Source organism: Lithobates pipiens, unplaced genomic scaffold (assembly GCF_037356315.1).
Source record: "Lithobates pipiens isolate NorthernLeopardFrog02 unplaced genomic scaffold, aLitPip1_a1.2 Scaffold_18, whole genome shotgun sequence".
NCBI classification, from domain to species: Eukaryota; Metazoa; Chordata; class Amphibia; order Anura; family Ranidae; genus Lithobates; species Lithobates pipiens.
The window spans coordinates 573787454-573814334 of NW_027507758.1; the positions used below are offsets into that span (position 1 = coordinate 573787454).

At 43.4% G+C, this 26881-nt stretch overlaps 1 protein-coding gene across 1 annotated transcript in view; it reads left to right on the forward strand.

Annotated features, from left to right (window-relative positions):
• The window catches only part of LOC143990296 (serotriflin-like), a 39371-nt gene extending 14225 nt beyond the window's left edge, over positions 1–25146 (forward strand). The window contains exons 5-10 of the mRNA XM_077490355.1: positions 182–301; positions 5738–5825; positions 14902–15044; positions 19260–19354; positions 24157–24242; positions 24817–25146. Of these exons, the coding sequence (XP_077346481.1) occupies positions 182–301; positions 5738–5825; positions 14902–15044; positions 19260–19354; positions 24157–24242; positions 24817–24950 (666 nt within the window). The 3' untranslated portion in view covers positions 24951–25146. The remainder of the gene's footprint in view (positions 1–181; positions 302–5737; positions 5826–14901; positions 15045–19259; positions 19355–24156; positions 24243–24816) is intronic.
• The last annotated feature ends 1735 nt before the right edge of the window (positions 25147–26881 follow it).

The window sequence follows — 26881 nt, forward strand, 5'->3', positions numbered from 1 at the left end:
AATAAGATACATAGAGGGTATAAAAAATAATAAAAAACAAAATACATTGCCATGATATATATGTATTATGTGAATGAATTATGGCAATTAAAACTTCTCTGTTTAGTATAATTTTAACTCGGCATTCCGTTCTACTGAATCGAACATACTTGTTTGATTACTTTTACTCTTATCTCTACAGATGAATAAGCCGTTATCTGACTTTTATTGTTCCATTGAGGCCAATCGAAAAATCATTCTTGATACCCATAATAAATATAGATGTAAAGCCACTCCAAGTGCATCCAATATGCTTAAACTGGTAAGTAAGACTTAAGTAACCACATTTAATATATAATAAAGTATACACAGGAAATGAGGAATGTTGGGTTCAACGAAAATATCTAGCAGAACTCCAGGGTAAACAAAAATTGTCTAAATACAAGAGGCATGTGTATTCTTACATGAATCTCGGTATGCTTTGTGAAGGTCTTCCAGAGCTGGGCAGCAATCCAGTGTGAAACTTTGCATTTGTGCAGAAGCTTCCTGTAATGAAGACCGCTCTCTGCTGCTTTCTCTTCTTGTGAGGTGTGTCTGGTCTTGTTTCCGCCCCCTTCTGCCTGTAGTGGGTGGAGCTACTAAGCCCCTCCCGGAACTCTGCTCAGGCTATTTGCAGCACAGTGATGATGTAACCACTACTTTTGAAACATAATAACTGGGTTTGCATAGGCATTTGGGGTACATACCAAAGCATAATTTTATCTATTGTGGCTATTGAGGAATATAGTTGAATGAAAGTTTTTGTGCCCAGAGTTTGGCTTTAAATTGGTTGTAAACCATTACATGCAGTATATCTAGGGAAGTGACTGGCTGCTTGCTGTGTGGGCACTCAGGGAGGAGGGGCCAGGAGCACAAAGGAGGACCCCAGAAGAGGAGGATCTGGGCTGCTCTGTGCAAAACCATTACACAGAGCCGATAAGTATGACATGTTTGTTATTTTTAATGAAATAAAAACAAGACTTTAGTATCACTTTAAGGTAAAACACTTTCTGCTTTTAGAGCCACTTTAAAGCAAACCTTGTGAGAGAAATATGGATCTTCCATTGCTGGTATCCCTACCAGGGTCATCTTAATAGCGTCATGGGCCCCTGGGCAAAGTAATGCTCTGGGGTCCCTACAATGGAGACAGCGCAGGTAAACAGACTTCAAGTACGAGGAGGCAGACAAGCGGAGCTTCCCCTTTTGGGTGGAGCTCCGCATTAACTACATGAACAATCATTCTGTACGGCAAAGCAACAGTGCGAAAATACTACATACATAAAGTAACAAATCTGTCCTGTGCATATAATATATCTGCTAGATTGATGCCTCCCCAGCACTATGGCCCCTTTACATCCCAGATACAGGGAGTAACCGAGTTGCGAACCTCTGACTTGCGAACGACTCCTATTTCCGAACAGTGGCGGGCACATCGGAAAATGTCATAAAACATTGGAAAACATCAGAAAACGATGTTTGCGCATGCGCGGCTACTTGACAGAACGTCGGAAAACATTGTCTCTGCCGTTCTGTGCATGCGCTCCCGACATACAAACAAATCTGGCTTAAGAACAAACCAGCAGTCCCTAACCCGTTCACAATTCGGGGACTGCTTGTATCCCCCCGGCACTCTAACCCATCTACTCCCCAGATATCCCCCCAGCACTCTGACCCCTCTACCCCCCAGATATTCCCCCAGCACACTAACCCCTCTACACCCCAGATATTGCCCCAGCACTCTGACCCCTCTACACCCCACATATTCCCCCAGCACTCTGACCCATGTACACCCCAGATACCCCCCAGCACTCTGACCCCTCTACACCCCAGATATTCCTCCAGCACTCTGACCCCTCTACACCCCAGATATTCCCCCAGCACTCTGACCCCTCTACACCCCAGATATCCCCCAGCACTCTGATTCCTCTACATCCCAGATATCCCCCAGCACTCTGACCCCTCTACACCCCAGATATCCCCCCAGAACTCTGACCCCTCTACATCCCAGATATCCCCCAGCACTCTGATTCCTCTACATCCCAGATATCCCCCAGCACTCTGACCCCTCTACACCCCAGATATCCCCCCAGAACTCTGACCCCTCTACATCCCAGATATCCCCCAGCACTCTGATTCCTCTACATCCCAGATATCCCCCAGCACTCTGACCCCTCTACACCCCAGATATCCCCCCAGAACTCTGACCCCTCTACACCCCAGATATTCCCCCAGCACTCTGACCCCTCTACACCCCAGATATCCCCCAGCACTCTGATTCCTCTACATCCCAGATATCCCCCAGCACTCTGACCCCTCTACACCCCAGATATCCCCCCAGAACTCTGACCCCTCTACATCCCAGATATCCCCCAGCACTCTGATTCCTCTACATCTCAGATATCCCCCAGCACTCTGACCCCTCTACACCCCAGATATCCCCTCAGAACTCTGACCCCTCTACACCCCAGATATTCCCCCAGCACTCTGACCCCTCTACACCCCAGATATCCCCCAGCACTCTGATTCCTCTGCATCCCAGATATCCCCCAGCACTCTGACCCCTCTACACCCCAGATATCCCCCCAGAACTCTGACCCCTCTACACCCCAGATATTCCTCCAGCACTCTGACCCCTCTACACCCCAGATATTCCCCCAGCACTCTAACCCCTCTACACCCCAGATATCCCCAGCACTCTGACCCCTCACATTTTTGTAAATATTTTATTATATATTTTCAGGTGACAACACTGAAGAAATTCAACTTTTCTATAATGTAAAGTAGTGAGTGTACAGCTTGTATAACAGTGTAAATTTGCTGTCCGCTCAAAATATCTCAACACACAGCCATTAATGTCTAAACCGCTGGCAACAAAAGTGAGTACACCCCTAAGTGAAAATTTCCAAATTGAGCCCAAAGTGTCAATATTTTGTGTGACCATCGTTATTTCACATTACTGCCTTAACCCTCTTGGGTATGGAGTTCACCAAAGCTTCACAGGTTGCCACTGGAGTCCTCTTCCCCTCCTCCATGACATCACAGAGCTGGTGGATGTTAGAGACCTTGCACTCCTCCACCTTCCGTTTGAGGATGCCCCACAGATGCTCAAAAGAGTTTAGATCTGGAGACATGCTTGGCCAGTCAAACACATTTACCCTCAGCTTCTTTAGCAAGTCAGTGGTAGTCTTGGAGGTGTGTTTGGGGTCAATATCATGTTGGAATTCTGCCATGCAGCTCAGTCTCCGAAGAGATCATGCTCTGCTTCAGTATGTCACAGTACATGTTAGCATTCATGGTTCCCTCAATGAACTGTAGCTCCCCAGTGACGGCAGCACTCATGCAGCCCCAGACCATGACACTCCCACCACCATGCTTGACTGTAGGCAATACATACGTGTCTTTGTACTCCTCACCTGGTTGCCACCAAACATGCTTGACACCATCTGAACCAAAGTTTATCTTGGGCCGCGTACACACGCGGGGACTGTTCGCTCAACTTTGTTCGTCAAACAGTTTCAGCGGACAGTCCGCTCAAAATTAGCATGGACGGACTTGCCCACACACGACGAACGAACAGTCCGCTGAAACCGTGCGCGATGACGTGAACGGCACGTACGACGGGACTAGAAAACGACGTCCTATACACTGCAATGCAACCTTCGGCGTGTAAATTCTTTCTGAGCATGCGCAAGACTTAGTTTGACGAACAAGCCTACACACGGGCGGACTGTCCGCTCAAACTAAGTTTCAGCGGACAGTTTTTCGGAATTTCCGAAAAACTTTGTTCGTCAGACTGTCCGCTGAAACTGTCCGCTGAAGCCCACACACGAGCGGACTGTCCGCCGAAACACTGTTCAGCGGACAAAGTTGAGCGAACAGTCCCCGCGTGTGTACGCGGCCTTGGTCTCATCAGACCCCAGGACATGGTTAGAGTAATCCAGAGTTCTTTTCCATGAGGTCCCATGTTGAACTTTCAGTGACCAGTATGAGAGAGTGAGAGCGATAACACCAAATTTTACACACCTGCTCCCCATTCACACCTGTGACCTCGTAACACTAACGAGTCACATGACACCGGGGAGGGAAAATGGCTAATTGGGCCCAATTTGGACATTTTCACTTAGGGGTGTACTCACTTTTGTTGCCAGCGGTTTAGACATTAATGGTTGTGTGTTGAGTTATTTTGAGGGGACAGCACATTTACACTGTTATACAAACTGTACACTCACTACTTTACATTGTAACAAAGTGTCATTTCTTCAGTGTTGTCACATGAAAATATATAATAAAATATTTACAAAAATGTGAGGGGTGTACTCACTTTTGTGAGATGCTGTGTATATATATATATATATATATATATATATATATATATATATATATAGGCTCGCATCCCTCTTCACAGAGGAAAGAGCACGAATACCCAGAGATGGCACTCATGCTCTGAAACATGTAGCTTCTTTCTTCCCGGTGACGTCATTGCGTAAACACTGCGATCCACGCTGCACTCCAGTGCCATCTTGGAACCACCCTTGACAGCTTCCATGTGTCTCCATCCCTGTGGCTGCGAACCCTTGTAGCTCAACAGCTGAAGATCAGCCCAGACATCCGAGCGACTTTGATCTATATTGAGCCTGTTATTCACCTACAAAATGGGAGTGACCATTTGTGGCTTGCTATTTTCTTAGAATTTTTTTTTCTACGGTCTGCACTTAGAAGAACTCTTTTTTCTTCTTTTCTGCTATGCATGTTGTACTACTATTCAAAAATGATCATGGCTAATATCAAACTAAGGAAAACATGCGCTGCAGTTATAAATCCCAGTACTGATTTTCAAAAGTTATCTCTGCATTAGGTCTTTTCTCAGTTTGCAGAAGGTCTGTAAAAGTAAAAGCAATTCATTGTAACATTTTCCAGCATGCTAATAGTATTGTATACGGTAAATACTTCCCCAATTCCTAAAGTGAAATGGTTTTATGAAAAATTTATTAAAGGGTCACTAAGTAGTGCATCTGTATGGATGATTTATAAAGACTAAGGATATTGCTTAGTGTCACTTTAATGCCCATTTGCATTATCATTCCTATGGCATCTGCCAAATGGGAAGGTGAGTGTCCATCTACTAAATGGAAAGGTGAGTGTCCATCTACTAAATGGGAAGGTGAGTGTCCATCTACTAAATGGGAAGGTGAGTGTCCATCTACTAAATGGGAAGGTGAGTGTCCATCTACTAAATGGGAAGGTGAGTGTCCATCTCAGGTTGGCTTTCTTTAAAATATTTAATACAAAAATACTCAAGTGCTAATATGAATAAGATTAATATTAATACTGACCCCCAAACAAACGCACGTTGGGGACTTTTTTAATGAATTGTTTTTGCACATATATGCATGAGAGCACCTTATATGGATATTGCTGTATGATGGATCTATATGAATCCATGTAAGGTATTGATACAGTGTCGTTTTTGGTACATGTAATTTTTTGACCACTTCATTGATTTTAGTGCACTGTAATATCACTAACTGTAATATCAAAGATTTTACATTTCTTTAAAATATGCTTCCCCTTTAAATGAGATCACATGTTTTTCCCATTCAGACTAAAAGTTTGCATTATCTGCTGTTACTGTAAAGAATCCCTTACTAAAGAACTACTGGTGATGGTAATTTAAGTATTAATTATTACAAATATTGCAAATTAACATCTGCCTTTTTAGACATGGAATGATGATGCTGCAAAAAGTGCACTCACTTGGGCCCAGAAATGCATACAAGGACACAGTCCTACCCCTAGGAAAATACCAAGTAAGCAAATTTATATTTTATATAAAATGCCTTATAACATTATGCTCATATGAACATTTGCATGTATACACGCATAGTACAGGTCACCCTTATAACCATAAAAGTAGCTTGACATTTAAAATGCCCCTCTAGATTTATGCTATCTATAGACAGACAGATATTACTAAAATTATGAGCTGCATCTTGTGTAATACCAGTCCCCACCATGGACCTCTGCAGAGAGACCACTGCTTCCACACAAAGAGCAAGGGTCCTGTCCTGCAGCATGTTGGCAGGGGACATGCATTTCTATTCCGTGGCTGTGGTCAGTTTAGCTTATTTAAACTGAAGGTTCACTTGGATGTCTATTTGACTATAGATTTGCTGCTAGATTACTAATTGTGGACTGTTTTAAACTGCATAACTTCAGTAAAGCTGCAGTAAGGCCTAGATGCAGGTGAAGCTCTGCTTCCGGGGGGGGGCGTAAATAGGACAATGAATGTATAGGCACTGAAGGGTTAAGATGGTGTAATGTGGCAACAAAAAGTAACGTCTAAAAATGCACCTACAGTATATAAACTCATTCATGATGTCCATACCATAGAACAATGTTTCTCAACTCCAGTCCTAAAGGCGCCCCAACAGATCATGTTTTCATACCTTCCATTATTTTGCACAGGTGATTAGATCAGGTTCACTGCCTTAGTAATTACCACAGCTGTTTCATCTGAGAGAAATCCTGAAAACCTGACCTGTTGGGGTGCCTTGAGGACTGGAGTTGAGAAACACTGCCATAGAATACCCTACAGCAGGAGTCTCCAAACTTTCTAAACAAATGGCCAGTTTGATACACCCCAACCTCCTCCCTCCTCTTTCTTTCCTATCCCATAATCCCACCCTCCCTTTCTATTTTTTAGACCTCAGATGTTATTTACATTACTACTAAACGTTTCACTATACTCTTTCACTGAAATAACAGTGTTCCCCTGTACCTCATTGCATGATATCCCATGATCTGCAACTTGTTCTGGTCCTACAGGGTCACCATAAAGACAACAAACACCATCTCAAGACAACTTTGCTCTCCTGTAACCCAGAGTCAACTGATAGTGGGCTATTGTCCGCTAGCACCTGACGGGGTGGAGCTGCTCCAGGCTAGGGAAGGATCCCTGACAACATTGCCAGGATCCACCCAGCTGCTTATTTCACAGCTGGCCTCTCATGGTGTAAAGCCGGAGCCAGCTGCACCTACACCCTCCCCAGCCCAGAGCTCCAGTGAGAGCTTGAGGAAGAGAGCCAAGACCAGTGACGGACAGTCTCTGCTCCCAGCAAGCCAAGATCGGGGCAATCAGTGGTCATGCGATTGCTCACTTCTCAGTCCCAGAGCCCACATGTGACAGCTTTTGCATTGAAGGGGGTATGTAGGTTTATTTTTTCATAAACCCGTACTTCTCCCTTAATTTTGCAATGTGTAGAGCAGGGATCCTCAAACTACGGACCTCCAGCTGTTGCAAAACTACACATCCCATGAGGCATTGTAAAACTCTGAAATTCACAGACATGACTAGGCATGATGGGAATTGTAGTTCCTGAACAACTGGAGGGCCATAGTTTGAAGACCCATGGTGTAGAGACTGGGAATAGTTGTAACCCCCTCCTTTCTTATTTACAGGGTAAACAAAGGAATGTTCCATAGTATCTGGCTGGGATGATGGGGGTTGCAGTGGCTAGTTATAAAAATGTAGATCCCATAGCAGGGGGGTTAGGGGAAATTGGTGCTCCTAGCCTAATGAAGATATTGGAGGTAACATTTTTTGGAAGTACCATATAATTTGTACCAATTTTTGTTTACAATGCACTTTTTATATTGTATTTTCTAAATATGTAATCATGTGCTATGGTTTCAAAAGGAAAATAAAATCAAAGGAAACTTAAATAAAAAGAAAAAAATCTAAAAAAGAGATGTGTTGTGCAAGGAAAAGACTCAACAATTTGCTGATGTAGGTCAGGTTGAGATTGGAGATGAAATGTGGTCTGGGTAGGTTGGTAGGGCCATTCATCTTGAGATGTGTGACTGTGGAGGCAAGAAGTAGTTGTAACCCCCTGCCTTCCTATATACAGGGTAAAAGAGGGGTGATTTTCCATGGCAGCTGGCTGTACGGGGAAATGAGGATTGCAATGACTAGTTGCAAAAATGTCGATCCCATCACAGAGGGGTTAGGGGATCCCTATAGTGGTGCCCTAGGCTAACGGAGATTACATGCTATAAACCTTCAAGCAGGGGAGAGCTCCTGTTGGTTGTTGTAAACTGACATCCTCAAAAGACCACCTACAGGAGAGTGGGCCAACTGTTGTATAGGCATTGTTTTATTTGTTACTTAAGGTATGTTGCTTATTTGTAATTTGTTGAAATATGTGGATTTTCAACAAATGGGGCTGCTGTGCCCATGTAAAGTATAACTAAAGACAAAACTTTTTTTAGCTTTGGATAGAGGGGTGATGGATTAGAAGACCTGATGGTTTTTATTGCTGTCTGTGCCCCCGTTTGGGAGATTCCCCTTCTCTTTTTGTCCTGTTTACCATTATTGTCATTGAAAGTGGAAATAAAAGAATTTCAAAATTTTAGGTTGTCCCCAAAAAAGTAATAGAGTTGAAATCTTCCAATGGGAACACTAGTTCTGGTGCCCTGGCCGAACCCACGGAATTTCCTTTATTTGCAGGAATTTCCTCCAGCTTCCTGTTTGGCTATGGGACACGAAGTGAAGGGAGATTTCCCCAATGGGACACAGATGGCAAAAATAAACAGGGATTATAACCCCCCCTTCCTCTATCCAAAATAAAGAAAAAAGCTTTATCTATAGTTCTACTTTAGAATCCAGCCAACCAGACATTGGGAGGTGAAGCAAAAGGCAAAGTATTCTGACTCCAACTGTTGTAGTAGTGACTTATTCCTTGCTGGGACCTCTGTGCTTGGCCTGTATAAGCAGATATACTCACTATGGAAAATCTTTATCAGATAGCTGAACTCACCAAACACCATTTTCATCAGCATGGATCTTTATTGAAAGCAGCACAAAGTATAGCAGACAACAAGATGTAGCAGATGAATGAAAAAGACAGTATTTTCAAGTCAAAACATAGTAATGTGTTCCCAGATGTCAGCACATTGGGGTTGATTTACTAAAGGCAAATCCACTTTGCACTCCAAGTGCACTGCATGTGCACTTGGAAGTGCACTAGGAAGTGCAGTCGCTGTAGACCTGAGGGGAAGATCTGAAATGAGAGGAAGCTCTGCTGATTTTATCATCCAATCATGCGCAAGCTAAAATGGTGTTTTTTATTTTACTTGTATGCCCTCCTTAGATCTACAGCGACTGCACTCCCAAGTGCATTTGTAGTGCAAAGTGGATTTGCCTTTAGTACATAAACCCCCTTGAATGTTAGGCCTAGACAAGTGGCCATCTCTTATCCCATATGCAAAATGAAGCAGGGATGTGCAGTCAGGGGACATTAAAAAAAAAGAGCTTTGATGGTTGTAGCTCGGCGCCCTGAGGTCAGAGAGACCCCAAATTTGGGGGGTATGTAGCCTAAGGCATAACCCACCACTGTTAAATTTGAGGCTCCTACGACCTATGGTTCCAAAGATACAAGGCTCCTGTCAGAAGCTACATACAGAGCGGGCAGTTTAAATACAAGCTGGCACACTCTGTTTGCAGCAGACTGAGAGGATGAGATCACAGTGCCTCTCCTCACTTCTTGTCAGAGGCACTGAGCTCAATGGACAGCTTGGAGCCTTGGACCAATGGTACAGTACCATTGGCCCAAGCTGTCCAATAAAAATGTTGCAGTGGAGGCACACCTCTCACTGCAGAGTCATAGAAGGGGCGTGTGTCTAAAAGACAAATGCTCCTTTCCAGCCCAGCCCTCTTAACTACAAGGAAAAAACATGTGCTTATGGGTATGAGATTTACCCACAATCCCATGTTTTTCTCACACAGTTAAGAGGGAGAAACTGATTCTGTTGAAAAGGTACTGTTATATTCAACCTAAATTATATATTTTTATGTTACATGTTATAACATAATAATGTATTATTTATCTATTTACTGTGAAATTACTGGTTGGAAGTTATAACTTCAAACTTCAGTAATTTGTCCGTTAAGCCACCTGCTTGCTTACAGATTTTGAAAATATAGTAAATTACCTTAATAACAATTAATATTATACAGAATATTATATATATATATATATATATATATATGTATATATATATATATATATATATATATATATATATATATATATATTATATTAAAATATGAATTACTTGTATACAACCTACTTATGGTAATTAACCCCTTGCCACCCAGGCCAATTCTACACTTCTCTCTACATGTAAAAAACATTTGTTTTTTGCCAGAAAATTACTCAAAACCCCAAAACATCATATATATTTTTTTAGCAGACACCCTAGGGAATAAAATGGTGGTTGTTGCAACTTTTTATGTTACACGGTATTTGTTTTTCAGAAAGAAACGGTTTCACGAATTAAAAAAAAAATTAAAAACCACTAACGTTAGCCCGATTTTTTTGTATAATGTGAGCGATGATGTTATGCCGAATAACTAGATATGTAACATGTCACACTTTAAAATTGCACACACAGTACTTATAAATCTCCATAGGTGACAAATTTGTTTTTTAGGTTACATGTTTAGAGTTACAGAGGAGGTCTAGTTCTAGAATTATTGCTCATGCTCTAACGATCGCGGCGTATGTAACCTGTCTGTATCTGGCTCAGATACTAGCCAGTGCCTCACCAACCACTAACCTCACCACACGTCCCTGTAATGAAGCAGGAACACACAAAGGAAGAATACATCATAAAGTTGGCGGAACACAGAAAGGAACACAGAAAAATATGGTGCAATGACCATATAAACCACAAGATGGCAGTATAATAACCATCTATATGGAGGTCAAAAAAACACTAGCTTAGGAAAATTAACCATATAAATTCTCACAACATTTGTAACGGCACACTAAGATTAATGGACAAATCCACTAGTCTGTTCTAGATGTTCAGTTTTCCATGTATATGTTTATTACCAATTTCCCATGACTACAATCCAATGTTTTTTATTTGTTAACTCTATAGTAACTAAGGGGTGTCAATCTAAGCCAGTGTTTCTCAACTCCAGTCCTCAAGGCACCCCAACAGGTCATGTTTTCAAGATTTCCATTGATTTGTACAGGTGATTTGATCAGTTTCACTGCTTTAGTAATTACCACAGCCATTTCATCTAACGGAAATCCTGAAAACATGACCTGTTGGCGCCTTGAGGACTGGAGTTGACAAACACTGATCTAAGCCCTGAATTGCTTTGGATTTGTGGCCAAGCTCTTAAAAGTGCATACCTCCCAAATGTCCCTGATTTCGAGGGACTGTCCGTGATTTGGAGCAATGTCCCTCTGTCCCTCATTCCTCCTCATTTTTCACTCATTTTGGACTGATCTATAAAGATGTATATAAAATGCCATTTGTATCTATCAAAAAGTGTTTCCCAGCGCTAAACCTTTCATCTGATTTCTAAATTGCTGCATTTGTAGATTCCAAAAGGCAATATAAAGGAATAGTAGTGGTAAAAAAGCACTTGTGGGTTTAACCAATCTTATTTTTTTTGTACAATTCTAATTTAAGGGGGTGTGGCAAAGGGTGTGTCCTATGCCTGCATACTTTTGCTGATAGGTGTACCTCATTCCCATGTCAGAAAGTTGGGAGGTATGAAAGTGACCGCCAAACAGGGCCACTGATAGAAATCATAGGGCCCCATACAGACTACCTGATGGGGCCCCCTTCAGCTCCACCCTGACCCCGCCCCTGGTCCCTCCTTCAGCCCCACCCCTGGCCCCACCCATTGCCCCTCCCCAGACCCCGCCTTGAAACAATTGGCGGGGTATGTATTGCAGAGTATTGGCGGGGTAAGTATTGCAGAGTATTGGCAGGGTAAGTATTGCATTGTATTGGCAGGGTAAGTATTGCAGAGTATTGGCAGGGTATTGGCAGGGTAAGTATTGCAGAGTATTGGTAGGGTATTGGCAGGGTAAGTATTGCAGAGTATTGGCAGGGTATTGACAGGGTAAGTATTGCAGAGTATTGGCAGGGTATTGGCAGGGTAAGTATTGCAGAGTATTGGCAGGGTAAGTATTGCAGAGTAAGTATTGCAGAGTTTTGGCGGGGTATGTATTGCAGAGTATTGGCAGGGTATGTATTGCAGAGTATTGGCAGGGTATTGGCAGGGTAAGTATTGCAGAGGATTGGCAGGGTATTGGCAGGGTTAGTATTGGCAGGGTATTTATTGCAGAGTATTGGTGGGGTATGTATTGCAGAGTATTGGCAGGGTAAGTATTGCAGAGAATTGGCAGGGTATGTATTGCAGAGTATTGGCAGGGTATTGCCAGGGTATGTATTGCAGAGTATTGGGTATTGGCAGGGTATTGGCAGGGTATGTATTGCATTTGCAGATGTTGAACTTCATCCCCCCCCCCAAGCAAGCATACACCTCACCTTGTCACCTGTAATTGTCCAGAAGATTTGGCACCCGGGGCAGATCCTATATCTGGCACTCCCCCACTATAAAATGTGAAAACACCCACTGTGTCCCCTGCAAACCTCTGCATCCTTCAATATCTTTTTGTCAATACTGTGTACCCCCCTCTCCACAACTGCACCTCTGGACCCCTTTAAATTACACAGCACCCTGCACCTCTGGACCCCTTTACATTACACAGCACCCTGCACCTCTGGACCCCTTTACATTACACAGCGCTCTGCACCTCTGGACCCCTTTACATTACACAGGACCTTGCGCCTAAGGACCTCTTTACATTACACAGCACCCTGCACCTCTGGACCCCTTTACATTACACAGCAACCTGCACCTCTGGACCCCTTTACATTACACAGCACCCTGAACCTCCTGACCCCTTTACATTACACAGCACCCTGAACCTCCTGACCCCTTTACATTACACAGCCCTTGTACCTCTGGACCCCTTTACATTACACAGCACCCTGAACCTCTGGACCCCTTTACATTACACAACCCTTGTACCTCTGGACCCCTTTACATTACACAGTACCCTGCACCTCTGCACCCCTTTACATTACACAGTTCCTCACAGCTCTGGACCTCCTGCATGTTACACAGACCCCCTACAGTGCAGACCCCTCTCCTTACCATACAGACCCCCATCTACAGTGCAGACCCTCCTACAGTACAGGCCCCTCCACCCTACAGCGCAGACCCCCTACAGTACAGACTCCCCTACAGTGCAGAATCCTCACCTACAGTACAGACCCCCCTACAGTGCCGAATCTTCCCCTACAGTACAGACCCCTCCCCCTACAGTGCAGATCCCCCTACAGTGCAGGACCCCTTCTACAGTGCAAGACCCCCCTACAGTGCAGGACCCCCCTACAGTGCAGGACCCCTTCTACAGTGCAGGACCCCCCTACAGTGCAGGACCCCCCCTACAGTGCAGGACCCCCCACAGTGCAGACCCCCCCACAGTAAAGAACCCCCCTACAGTGCACAGACCCCCCACAGTAAAGAACCCCCCTACAGTGCACAGACCCCCCACAGTAAAGAACCCCCCTACAGTGCACAGACTCCCCTAAGGACCCATAATGTACCTCGATCCCAAGGCAGCGGCATTGCAGGGAGGAGGTGTGAGCAGCACCCGAGTGGAGTGACATCTGCCGGCTCAGTGATCCGGGACCCGGCGCAATAATCCCCTTCTCTCTGTGGTTGCATGACTCACTTTGCGCCGTTCTGATCAATCTCAGCAGTGGCTGTCACTCACAGCCGAGCAGAGTGAAGCCGCCTCCCCCTCCTCCTTTATGTCTACACAGTGCTGTGCAGGCACTCTGCTAGGCTGTGAGTGACAGCCACTGCCGAGACTGATCAGAACGGCCGCGCGACGCGACCACAGAGACAAGGGGATTATTGTCCCGGGTCCAGGATCACTGAGCCGCCAGATGTCACTCCACTCAGGTGCTGCTCGCACCTCCCCCCTGCAATGCCGCCCACTGCCAGTGCCTCTGGCTCTCTCTGTGTGGGCTGCGAATCCGAGGCACGGCGCTGTCTCCTCTTCAGTTGCGGAGGGGGGCGCTTGCCTGACACCACCCCCCCACTTAGTACGCCACTGGGGGGGGGGGGGGGGAGGTTGTAGGGCACTGATCGGTGGAGGAGGAACTTTTTTTTTTTATACATAAAATTTTGCAGTTCAGGTTGCCCGGGCCCCCCTGCTGGTCAGGCCCGGTACAGCAGGGCCAGTTGTACTGGCCCTGCTGCCAAATAGGTTAAAGCCAAAGAACTGGCTAATTGGCTAATTAGGCCCAGCATGATAATGACCCCAAACACACCTTCAAGACGACCACTGCTTTGCTAAAGAAGCTGAGGGTAAAGGTAATGGACTGGCCAAGCATGTCTCCAGACCTAAACCCTATTGAGCATCTGTGGGGCATCCTCAAATGGAAGGTGGAGGAGCACAAGGTCTCTAACATCCACCATCTCCGTGATGTCATCATGGAGGCATGGAAGAGGACTCCAGTGGCAACCTGTGAAGCTCTGGTGAACTTCATGCCCAAGAGGGTTAAGGCAGTGCTGGAAAATATTGGTGCCCACACAAAATATTGACACTTTGGGCCCAATTTGAAAATTTTCAGTTAGGGGTGTACTCACTTTTGTGTGTTGAATTATTTTGAGGGGTCAGCAAATTCACACTTATACAAGCTGTACACTCACTACTTTACATTGTATCAAAGTGTAATTTCTTCAATGTTGTCACATGAAAAGATATAATAACATATTTACAAAAAATGTAAGGGGTGTACTCACTTTTGTGAGATACAGTAAGTGATATTTTTCAAAATAGGGTGCCTCTCCATACTTCTTGAGTACAAACTTTCTTCAAAACCTTCTCACCAGAATTGTTGCTGTTAGAAGTCAATGGATCTCAAGAACCCCACCCAACCCAAGAAGATGATATTTTGAGTTGTTTAATTAACTTCTATTTCATTGTCTGTTATCAGATATGAGGTGTGGTGAAAATATATTTCTGGCACCATACAAACTACCCTGGGACGTTGTGACTGACAGCTGGTTCAGTGAAGTCGAGGACTTTAGTTTTGGAGTTGGATCAGTAAATGGAGCAGAGGTCGGACACTACACTCAGGTAGGGCTAACATAATGTAATGTAGTGGTCTGCTACTCAACTGTATGGACACTGATCTTAATATAGCTGAATTCCAGCCAACAATTTAAATTGGAAGTAAACCCTACTATTGTTTTCAGCCACAGAAGCTGCCATCTTGGCCTCTTAAACTTTAACTGCCATGATGGTGGCAATCTGTAATTTTTTGTGTGACTGCGACATTATGGTGGACACATCAAACACTTTTGACACTATTTTGGGACCATTGTCATTTATACAGCGATCAATGCTATAAAAATGCCCTGATTACTGTGTAAATGACACTGGCAAGGAAGGGATTAAACACTAAGGGGCGATCAAGGGGTTAAGTGTGTCCTAGGGAGTGATTCTAACTGTGGGGGGAGGGGGGGTGGGCTACCACCCACATGACAGAGATCATTGCTCCTGATGACAGGGAGCAGTAGATCTCTGTCATGTCACAAGGCAGAACAGGGAAATGCCTTGTTTACAAAGACACCTCCCCATTCTTCCGCTCCGTTCGACACGATCGCGGGCACCCGGGGGACATTGAGTTCCCGGGACCTGCAGTCACGGAGCACGCGGCGGCACAATTCCGCTTCTTAAAGGGGACATACCTGTACGCCCATTTGCCCAGCCGTGCCATTGTGCCAACGTATGTCATTGTTCTCTGGTCGGCAAGGGGAAAAAAGACAAAAAGAAAATTAAAAGTGTGATGAGAAATGAATCGCACACACAGGGGGAGAGTTACTAAAACTGGAGAACTCAGAATCTGGTGCTGCTATGCATGGTAGCCAATCAGCTAGTAACTTTAGTTTGTTCAATTAAACTTTGACAATAAAACCTGGAAGCTGTTTGGTTTCTATGCACAGCTGCAGCAGATTTTGCACACTCCGGTTTTAATAAATCCCCCACTGTGTACTTTTTATCACAACTGATAGCAATTGTTTCACTGAGGCTCCATGCACACTGAAGTTAAAAAAAGCTATTTCTGGACGCCAGATTGCTGGCAGAAAACGCTGGTTGAAAAACCTGCTTTTAACAGCGTTTTATACTAGCGTTTATGAGCGTTTATGAGCGTTTTACAGCGTTAGCGTTAATGGGCGTTTTTTATAAAAATACACAGAGGACACTCCAAAAATCCCACAATGCATTGAAAAATAGAATGCCGAACACTAATGAACGAGCGTTTATGAACGTTTACAAGCGTTTATGAGCGTTTATCAGCGTTTGTCGTTTTTTGGCGCTGAAAAACGGCACTTTGAACGCGAATTTCTGGCGTTCAGAAAAAAGCCCATAAACTCCACTGCTCATTAAAGCTGAAAAACGTCCATGTGTGCATGGACACATAGGCTAACATAGAGTGGAGTTTATGGGCTTTTACAAAAAACGCCCAAACCCCAATAAACTGCAGTTTATCAGCTTCAGTGTGCATGGAGCCTTAACGTTGAAATCCAGGCAGATATAAAACAAATTAGCCTTGGTTCGCACTGGTGCGGCTTTGAAATCTTGCTACTTCAGTGCAATTTCAAAGCTGCGCATCAGTGCGATTTGCACAGCTGATTTCATTACGTCTTACGACTTGATTTAACAGAAGTCTTTTTGCAAGGCGCAATGAAAAAGTAGTGCAGGAAACATTTTTATAATCGTGGAGATATGAACAGCAATGGGGTGCGACTTGTCATGCAATTTGGAAAAGTCAAATTGCATGACAAATCGCACCACTGTTTGCTATTACATTTTTAAAGTGGAACTTTACCCAAAAGACTAAGTTCCGCTTGTTTGCATCCTCGCCCCTTCTTCTGCCACATTTGGCACTTTTTGGGGGAGAGGGGGAAGCGGGTACCTGGTTATGACAGGTACCCACTCCCACTTCTGGTCAGATCGCCGCTGCCTTCTGAGTGGACAGACCTGTAAGTTTGATTAACCACAGCAGAGGAAAATCAGGTTTTCTTTCCTGACAGACAGGAATGTGCTGTGTAAATCTCAGAACTGGGTTGACAAAAATACAAATCCTTTGGCAGGTAAAGAAGCCCCCATATATGTGGGCTGTACCAAAAGTACGCAAAAGTGGGCATAACTTTTTTAATGAACTTATTTAGGTTGCTTAAATTTCATATGTTGGTAAAGTAACTCTTCTTCTTTTTTCATTGCAGGTAAATAATAGATTCCAAGCAGAAGCAATTTGCTGTCATCGAGTTCTTGATGAAGAAGGGGTTTAGGCTGTCTGACATCCACAGAAGGCTACAGAATGTTTACAGAGATGACACCAATGATAAGAGCAATGTCTTGTCACTGGTGGCTCTTGTTAATGGTGTCATCACCATAAGCATTCTGTAGCCTTCTTTGGTGTTGGACAGCCTGCACCCCCTTCTTCATCAAGAACTCAATGATGGCGCCTTGCTTCTGCTTGGAATAAATTATTTACCTGCAATGAAAAAGAAGATGGGTTACTAGAGACTGGAAGAGTTACTCTACCAACATGTGAAATCTGAATAACCTATGTAAGTAAAAAAAAAAAAAAAAGGTATGACCCAGAGGCGTATGGGCCCCGATGCAAAAGTTGACCTGGCCCCCCCCCACTACTTCCAACATGCATGCAGATACATCCACCGCACGCGAAGTGGATTAAGAGTTTTGAGTTCCCAGAGTTCCTCTTTACATCAGAGGACAGGGATTACCGCTGGAAAATCGGAGGACAGGGACCCCTGGCAGGTCACTTGGCAGAGCTCCTTTTACATCCCAACACTGTATACAGCCCCCCCCCCCCCCCCCTCACCCACAATACACAGAGCTGGAATCACATTCCTTTACACACAGTCTGTCAGTCTTCACAGGGTGTATCTGGCTTTTATGTTGGCCTTCTGACCTGTGAAATTCTCTGGTCGGAATGGTAGTGTAGTTGCAGGAGGCTGATACACCCTGAGCAGATCATGGCTAACTGGCTGTTTTGTAAAGGAATGTGATTTCAGCCCTGTGGAGGAGGGACAGTATAGTGCTGTAATGGGAAAGAAGCTCAGCAGTGGGCATAGCATACACGATGGAGGGGGTGGTCAGGGGGCTTTGGGGGGGCAACTTAGGTCTGGGAGGGCAAAGCCATGTGAATCAAAATGTGGAGCCTGCAGCCCTTCAGGGGCCCCCTGAGGAGCTGTTAAAGGATTTGTCTCTTTCAGTGCTGGCAGGTGTTGGGAGAAGGTCAACTTCTGGAGGTTTGTGTCTTTTCCCCAGTTGTCAGGGAAGTGGGGTAAGTAGACATCCCTGAATGGGGGGGTACAGAGAATCCCAGCTGGTAACTAGGAGACACTGAGCAGTGTCATACCTCACCACTGACATCAGTCCCATCGTGGCTACAGGACGGCACTCTCCTCCTCTTGCCTCGCTGAGCTCGGTTACCATTCCATGTTGCCCGCACACAGCACAGACACTTCCCCATCCTGGGCTGTGGAAGACAAAGTAGAAGCCCAGTACTGGAGCATGGCTATGGGGCCCTAGGGCAGATTGGAGCTGGATTTTGTGGAGGATATGATAATATGACAGGGAGGCTGTAGGGCCCCCCTGGAGCTTGGGGCGGGGTTGTGATTGTGACCCCTGCAACCCCTTATGCTACGCCCATGGTATGACCACTTTTGAATTACTTTCAGTAGAGCCCTCTTATTTACAGGTATTTACAAACACTGACAGTAGATGGCAGCAGATCCCTGCACAACCTCCTCCCCTGGTGAAATCTTTACATGTCCTGTCAAAGCCAAGACAACATGCATAGTAAACATTGATTTAAGAGAACAGCATTGTCCTCTCCCCATTACTCTACCAGCAAGTGAAATTTGAATGACCTATGTAAAGTAATAAAAAAACTTGTGCCCACTTTTTTGGAGTACTTTTGGTACAGCCCTCATATATAGTTTAACTGTATACTATGTTTGCCTGGAATACTTTTATAACTTACCTCCCTCATAAGTAGCACATGCAGAAACTCAGGGTCCCAATCCTAACCAAGATTTATCATTTATTACATAAGGCTTTATTTCATCATAATTTTATTTTGTTCTGTTGTACTTAGTGAGTTTATTGACATTCTAGTATTTCTAAGTGTAAAATGTAGGACTTAATATAGATGAAGAAATTATTACTTTTTATAGGATGCACCACTGAAAACTTAGAAGTGTGAAGTGTCTGAGAACATTCATTTTTATTATTTTTTTTTGTATTTTTTCCTAGTTGATGTGGGGCCCATCCGGTTTTATAGGATGCGGTGTTGCTGAATGTCCAAATCTGGTCAACAAGTATAACTATGTTTGCCATTACTGCCCAGCGTAAGTATTATTAAAAAACAGCACTCACACATGAAATGGAATTTATTGGTGTTTTTTTTTTCTGTGGTGTAGGGAAACACTCTCACAAAAACGTAACAAAAAAAATGTGTGCACACAAAAGTGAGAACACAAAAAAGTGCAAAGGGTGTACACATGGTCCTCCTCTGAAGAGAAAGGACACTTTCCCTGATCCCGTGGAGCACAAGGCACCTGACAGGGACTGATGTACTCACTGGTCCACCTGGCCGAAACCAGGCAGACCCCTTTCTTTGGGAGGGCTGACAAAACAGGCCAACCCCAAGTAATAGGTGGGGCTCCCCCAAAGGGAGACCCCAAGGGAGGGGGAGAACCTGACCAGAAGTCCACTTTCAGGGCAGGCAGAGGACCTACACCCTACTAATCAGAGAGTGAGGCAGTACTGTGCAAAAAGTACAGTGACAAACACTCATAAATAAATGAAAAGGGGAAGTGGATAAGTGCTGTTGTCATAGTGAAATACCATGGCAGGTCCTTCAGCCAGGAATAAAAAAATTCCTCTGGTCCCAGCCAAAAGGCTTGGCCCTAGAGGCAGGTGTGAACAAAGTGTGGTTACCTTTCGGGTTGGAGACCCAGAGAAAGTAAAAGTACTCCTTCCTCTCCTATATGAGAAAAGATTAGATTGGTCAGGGCAGCGAAGGGTGCACATGGTGACCATGTGCATTCTTGTCATTTATGGCATAATAGGTGTGTTGAAACATGGTTAAACCAATGTGATCTAATCATGAAGACCATAGTAAATTAGGGTCAGGCTTTCACTGACATTATGATAACCAAAATTGGTTCTTCCACCTGGGAACTAAAGTGGCTTAGAATTCTTAAAGTAGCAAAATACATTGCTGTGAAAAAGTATTTTCCTTGTTTTTATTTATTTTTTGCATATTTCTCACACTTAAATGATTCAGATCATCAAACAAATTGTAATATTACACAAAGATAACCCAAGTAAATCCAAGATGCAGTTTTTAAATTATTATTTCATTTATTAACGGAAACAAGCTGTTCAAACCTGCCTGGCCATATGTGAAAAAAATAATTGCCCCCTCTCATGCTGAATTTTGAATGAACTGTGATTAACCACAATTTTTTGGAAAGCTGAGTTAAATTTCACTTGCCACACTCAGGCCTGATTACTGCCAGACCTGTTGAGCCAAGAAATCACATAAACAGAAGTTGCCCGACACAATGAAGCACGCTAAAGCCCCGTACACACTTACCATTTACCAAAACCATATAATATGAGGTCAAACCTTAGGAGTTTCAATGTGTATGCAATCAGGCAGGTCCTTCTACTACATGGTTTTGGTAAATCTGAAGGAAAAACTCAGCAGAAAATCTGATAGTGTGTATGGGGCTGAACAGATCACAAAAAGCCACACACCATGCCACAATCTAAAAAAAATCAAGAACAGATTTGAAACAAAGTACTGTATTGGTCTAGGACGGGTTTTAAAGCCATTTATAAGGCTTTGGAACTCCAGTGAACCGTGGGTAGAGCCATTATTCACAAATGGAAATAACTTGGAACAGTGGTGAACTTTCCCAAGAGTGGCCAGGCCTACAAAAATTACTCCAAGAGCATGACAACAACTCAGGTCATAAAAGCACCCAGAACAACATCTAAAGAACTACAGGCCTCACTTACCTCAGGTAAGATCAGTCTTCATGATTCAACAATAAGAAAGAGACTGGGAAAAAATGGCATCCATGGTAGAATTCCAAGGCCAAAGCCACTGCTGACCAAAAAGAACACAAAGGCTCATCTGACATTTACCATAAAACATCTTGATTATCCCCAAGACTTTTAGGCAAATATTCTGTGGACTGATGAGACAAAAATGTAACTTTTTGGAAGGTGTGCATCCCGTTACATCTGTCATAAAACTAATACAGCAATTCTTAACAAGAACATCATACCAACAGTCAGATAGGGTGGTGGTAGCGTGATGGTCTGGGGCTGCTTTGCAGCTTCGGGACCTGGACGACTTACCATAATTGATGGAACCATGAGTTCTGAAACTGAAAATACTAAAAGAGAATGTCCGGCCATCAGTTCGTGACCAGAAGCTCAAGTGCACTTGGGTTATGCAGCAGGACAATGATCCAAAACACAACAGCAAGTCCACCTCCAAATGGTACAAACAAAGCAAAATTTAGGCTTTGCAGTGGCCAAGTCAAAGCCTGGACTTAAATCCAATTGAGATGCTGTAACATGACCTTACACAGACCGTTCATGCTGGAAAACCCTCCAATGTGGCTGAAGTAAAACAATTCTGCAAAGATGAGTGGGCCAAAATTGCTCCACAGCAATGTGAAAGACTCATTGCCAGTTATGGCAAACGCTTGATTGCAGTTGTTGTCGCCAAGGGTGGCACAACCAGTTATTAGGTTTAGGGGGCAATTACTTTTTCACATAAAGCCTGGCAGGTTTGGACAGCTTTTTTGCCTTAATAAATTAAATCACCATTTAAAAACTGAATTTTGTATTTAATTGGGTTATCTTTGTGTAATAATAAAATTAGTTTGATGATCTGAGTCATTTAGGTGTGACAAATATGCAAAAAAATAAAAAAATCAGAAAGGGGGGCAAATACTTTTTCACAGCATTGTATATTCTTTCGTTTGTCCCTTTGATGCATCTACTAGAAAGCATGATGACTTTATTTACAGCTATTTCTTCCTGCCCAGGCAAATTTTCAGATTTCAGCGCTGTCACTCTTTGAATCACAAATAGTCATGCAACAATGTTATCAAATTAATTACATTTTTTTTTTTTTTTTGAGACAGATAGAGATTTTTGCCGTTTTTAAATTCGGTGAAGGAGATAGACAGAAAAGAGCTCTAAAAAGCAAAAAAGATGAAATATTAGAAAATAAAACATAAATAAGAGATCCTTATTTCTCTTTGCACACGTCTAACTAATTTAAAAGGAAATTTTTTGTAATTTTTTTTTATTTGCTTTATTTTCCTCTTTTTTGTTTGCCCCTGTCCTCCATTTTTGCCTAGGTGATGTTTCAGTTTTATCCTGAAGTTGCGTCCTGGGATACTGACGTCACATATACTATATTACCAAAAGTCTTATGCCCTGTACACACGGTCGGAAATTCCAACGGAAAAGGTTATATATATTATATGGATTATATTGTCGGAAAATCTGACCATGTGTGGGCTCTATCAGACTTTCCGACGTAAAATATTTGAGAGCAGGATCTAACATTTTCAGACAAAAAAATCAGATCGGACTTTTTCCGATCATTTGTAGAGAATTCCGATCGGACAAAGTGCCATGCATGCTCAGATCAAATTATGAGACCAAAGCTATTGGCTACTACCCTCAAGGTAGTCCCGTCGTAACGAACGAACGTCATCACGTTCCGAACTATCTGATTTTCTGACAACTTTGTCCAACAGTGTGTATGCAACACCAGTTTCGGACAAAATCCATTGGAAAAAATCTGACAGATTTTGTGGTCCGAATGTCCGACCGTGTGTGCAAGGCTTTAGTCCGTCAACATTGAGTTGGCCCTCCCTTTGCAGCTATAACAGCTGCTGTCCACAAGGTTTAGGAGTGTGTCTATTGGAATATTTGACCATTCTTCCAGAAGCCCATTTGTGAGGTCAGGCACTAATGTTGGACGAGAAGGCTTGGCTCGCAGTCTCCGCTCGAATTCATCCCAAAGATGTTCTATAGGGTTGAGGTCAGGACCTGGCAAGTTCCTCCACCCCAAACTCGCTCATCCATGCCTTTATGGACCTTGCTTTGTACACTGGTGCGCTGTCATGTTGGAACAGGAAGGGGCCATCCCCAAACTGTTCCCACAAAGTTGGGAGCATGAAATTGTCCAAAATGTCTTAGTATGCTGACGCCTTAAAGTGATTGTAAGGGTTTTTTTTGTTTTGTATTTAAATAACAAACATTTCATACTTACCTCCACTGTGCAGCTCGTTTTACACAGAGTGGCCCCGAACCTGCTCTTCTGGGGTCCCATGGCAGCTCTTGCAGCTCCTCCCCACATCAGATAACCCCCTAGGAGCGCTCTCCTGAGGGGTGACCTTGCGGGCGCACTCCCAAGTCCATCATTCGGCATCCATAGCCGCCGAATGTATGACTCGGCCCCGCCCCTCGGCGCCTGCCTCATTGGATTTGATTGACATCAGTGGGAGGCAATGGCTGTGCTGCTATCAATCTATCCAATCAGGACACAAGGCACCAGCCGGAGCTGGTGTGCTGATTCCCGTCGCACAAATTTCGGGGCTCAGGTAAGTATAATGGGGCTACGGGGGCACTGCTGCATTAAAAAATGTTTTTCACCTTTATGCATAAAATGCATTAAGGTGAAAATTGATGAGGGTTTACAACCCCTTTAAGAGTTCCCATCACTGAACATAGTTTCATAGTTAGTAAGGTTGAATAAAGACACCAGTCCATCCAGTTCAACCTGAGTGTCTACAATCCCCATCCCTGTACATTACACACTCACATTGGTCCCTACCCTCAAGGAGCCCACAATCCACGGTCCCCATTCATATACTAGGGCCAATTTACCTACCTGCATGTCTTTGGTATGGGGAAGGAAACCGGAGTCCCTGGTGTAAACCCACGCAGGCACAGGGAGAACATGCAAACTCCAGGCAGGTAGAGTCGTGGTTGGGATTCGAACCAGCGACCCTTCTTACTGCTAGGTGAGAGTGCTAACCACTACACCACTGTGCTGCCCATCTTTTCTCTAATATGTTATTTAGATATCTGCATTTTTTTTTTACAGAGGGAACCGAAAACCTACACAATACCCATACAAAAGTGGAAAACCTTGTGCAGATTGTCCTAACGCTTGTGAAAATAGCCTTTGCAGTAAGTTTTCATGCCATTTTATCCATTTGTAGGTGTTTATTAATCACTTTCCTAGTGGGCACTTTTACCCCCTTCCTGTCCAGGCCAATTTTCAGCTTTTAGCGCTGTCACACTTTGAATCACAATTGCGTGGTCATACAACACTGTATCATTTTTGCACACAAATAAAGCTTTCTTTTGGCTGTATTTAATCGCCACTGGGTTTTTTTTTGCTAAATAAATAAAGACCGAACATTTTGAAAAAAACACCTTTTTTATAGTTTGTTATAAAATTTTTCTCCTTTACTAATGTGTACTGATGAGGCTGCACTAATTTTGAATGACTAATCAATATGAGGATAGGATTTGCCTATCTATAACATTTTCAGTACAATGGCATGTGCCTGGCTGCCCATGCTGTGAGTGGGGGAAATAGGCTCAAAAGACCTCCTGCGGGGTGGGGATGTGTAGCGCTACATATAAAAATCTAAAGGGAAAAATTTTGAAAAATACTTGTGAATGTTAACTATTTTTATGAAATAAAACCTTTACTTTTAAGATATATTTATAATATGTATTTTTGATTTTTCACCAGCCAACCCTTGCCATTATATGGATGACTATTCAAACTGCAAGGATTTCATGACAGGCACCACCTGCGGAAATGACCAAAGCCTTATAAAAGACTGTAGTGCCATGTGTCAGTGCACTAAGGGAGAAATAAAATAAGTGCCACTTTCTGTCTTGTATAGCAGCGCTTGTGACATCACTGCCAATCTATTGAGTGAAATTAGCATTTTCTGATTGCCACTGGAAGTTATAAATTTTCTGATTGATATTACCAATACATAATTTATAAATGGCAAAACTATAGAAATTCTAAATGTTTTGTTATCAGCTATTTAATAAAAGTTTGTTGAAGAAGTGTTGGCTAAGCTCAATCATTTTCTATTTAAAAGCGCACTACAAATTAAGAAAATAAGGTTTGGGAATACTTTTAAAAGATTAAGAGAATAATAAATTAAAAGATTTCTAACTGATTGGGGTCCATTTTTTGAGAAAGGTAACTGCTTCAGCTCCAGAAGGTTTACTCCCCCCCCTTTATGACCAGGCCATTTTTTTGTGATACAGCACTGCATTAATTTAACTGACAATTACTGGGTTGCGTCACTGTATGCAAATAAAATTGACGTCCTTTTTTCCCCACAAATAGAGGTTTCTTTTGGTGGTATTTGATCACCTCTGTGCCTTTCACAAAAAGGAGGCAGACAATTTTGATTTTTTTTTTACTTTCTGCTATAAAACATATCCAATAAAAAAAAGTAAAAAATTGAATTTCTTCATCAGTTTAGGCAAATATGTATTCTGCCGCATATTTTTGGTAAAAAAACATCCCAAAAAGCGTATATTGATTGGTATGCGCAAAAGTTATAGCATCCACAAACGTTGGGATATGTTTATGAAATTTGTATTTATTTTTATTTTTTTACTAGTAATAGCGACAGTCAGTGACTCAGGGACTGTGATATTGCAGCGGATAAATTGGACACCTAACTGACACTTTTGACACTTTTTGGGGACCAGTGATAAAACAAATGCACTTTCACTGTACTAATGACACCGGCAGGGTACGATCAAAGGGTTAAATGTGTTCCTAGGGAGTGCCTGGCTACTGTGTGAGGAATGCATTTACTGTGAGATGACAGAGATATATGTTTCTACTTGCCTCAGAACGGCGATCTGCCTTGTTTACATAGGCAGATCGCCATCTTCCCTGTCTCTCGAATGATTGGCGGGTCCCGGAGGACATCACACGCACGCCCCAGACCCAGAAGTGCAGAATCACATACCTGTGTGTGATTCTGCGCACAGGAGCTGCTGCGCCGCAGTAAATGTAAGTGGGGCAGTCGGCAAAAGGTTAAAGGAGTTCCCCCAGTGGCCCTTCTTATAAAGCCTTGAATACCTTGTTCTGCAAATGCTTACATTCGTTGGTGGAATTAAATCTAACCTGGGAAAGTCAGTACATTTCATTCAGAATGAATGTACTTAAGGCAACTTTGTCATAAAAAAAGTAGTTATATGTAAAAATTTCAAGCTGCATTAGGGTACCTGGACATACTTGCAGCAGCCCTGGCATTATCCCTGGATCCTGTTTTGTGATGGGCAATTTTTTATGTTTCCTCCCACCTCCCACACATTTCTTTTGGCCCATCACTGTGATGGGCTTACTACCTGGCCAGTAGGAATCTGCCAGAGACAGGAAGGGTCAGGCAAGCTTCTACATCGCTAAAAGCGCATTTCCCATGAAATGGCCCAGCATTCAGGTGTAACGGTGGGGATTCAGAGAACGCTGCTCTTTCATATTAGAAGTCCTTTAAAGCTGAACTGAAATGACCCTCCCCAATCCTCATATTTCCCTTCCATCCCTGCACACTCTCCAATCCCAGTTTAGCTCCCTATCTGGGTAAAAAATCAATACCTCTAAAACAGAAGCCTTGCCTCTACACATTCCACTGAAAGACTTAGCGTCTCTACAAAACTCCTATCCCTACCACTGGTGTACCTCATCTCTCATCTACAAATTACCCCTACATATTCTTACCTATATCCGGCCAAATACACCCCTTTGCTAAAGGATATCAATGCCATGTTGACTCGCT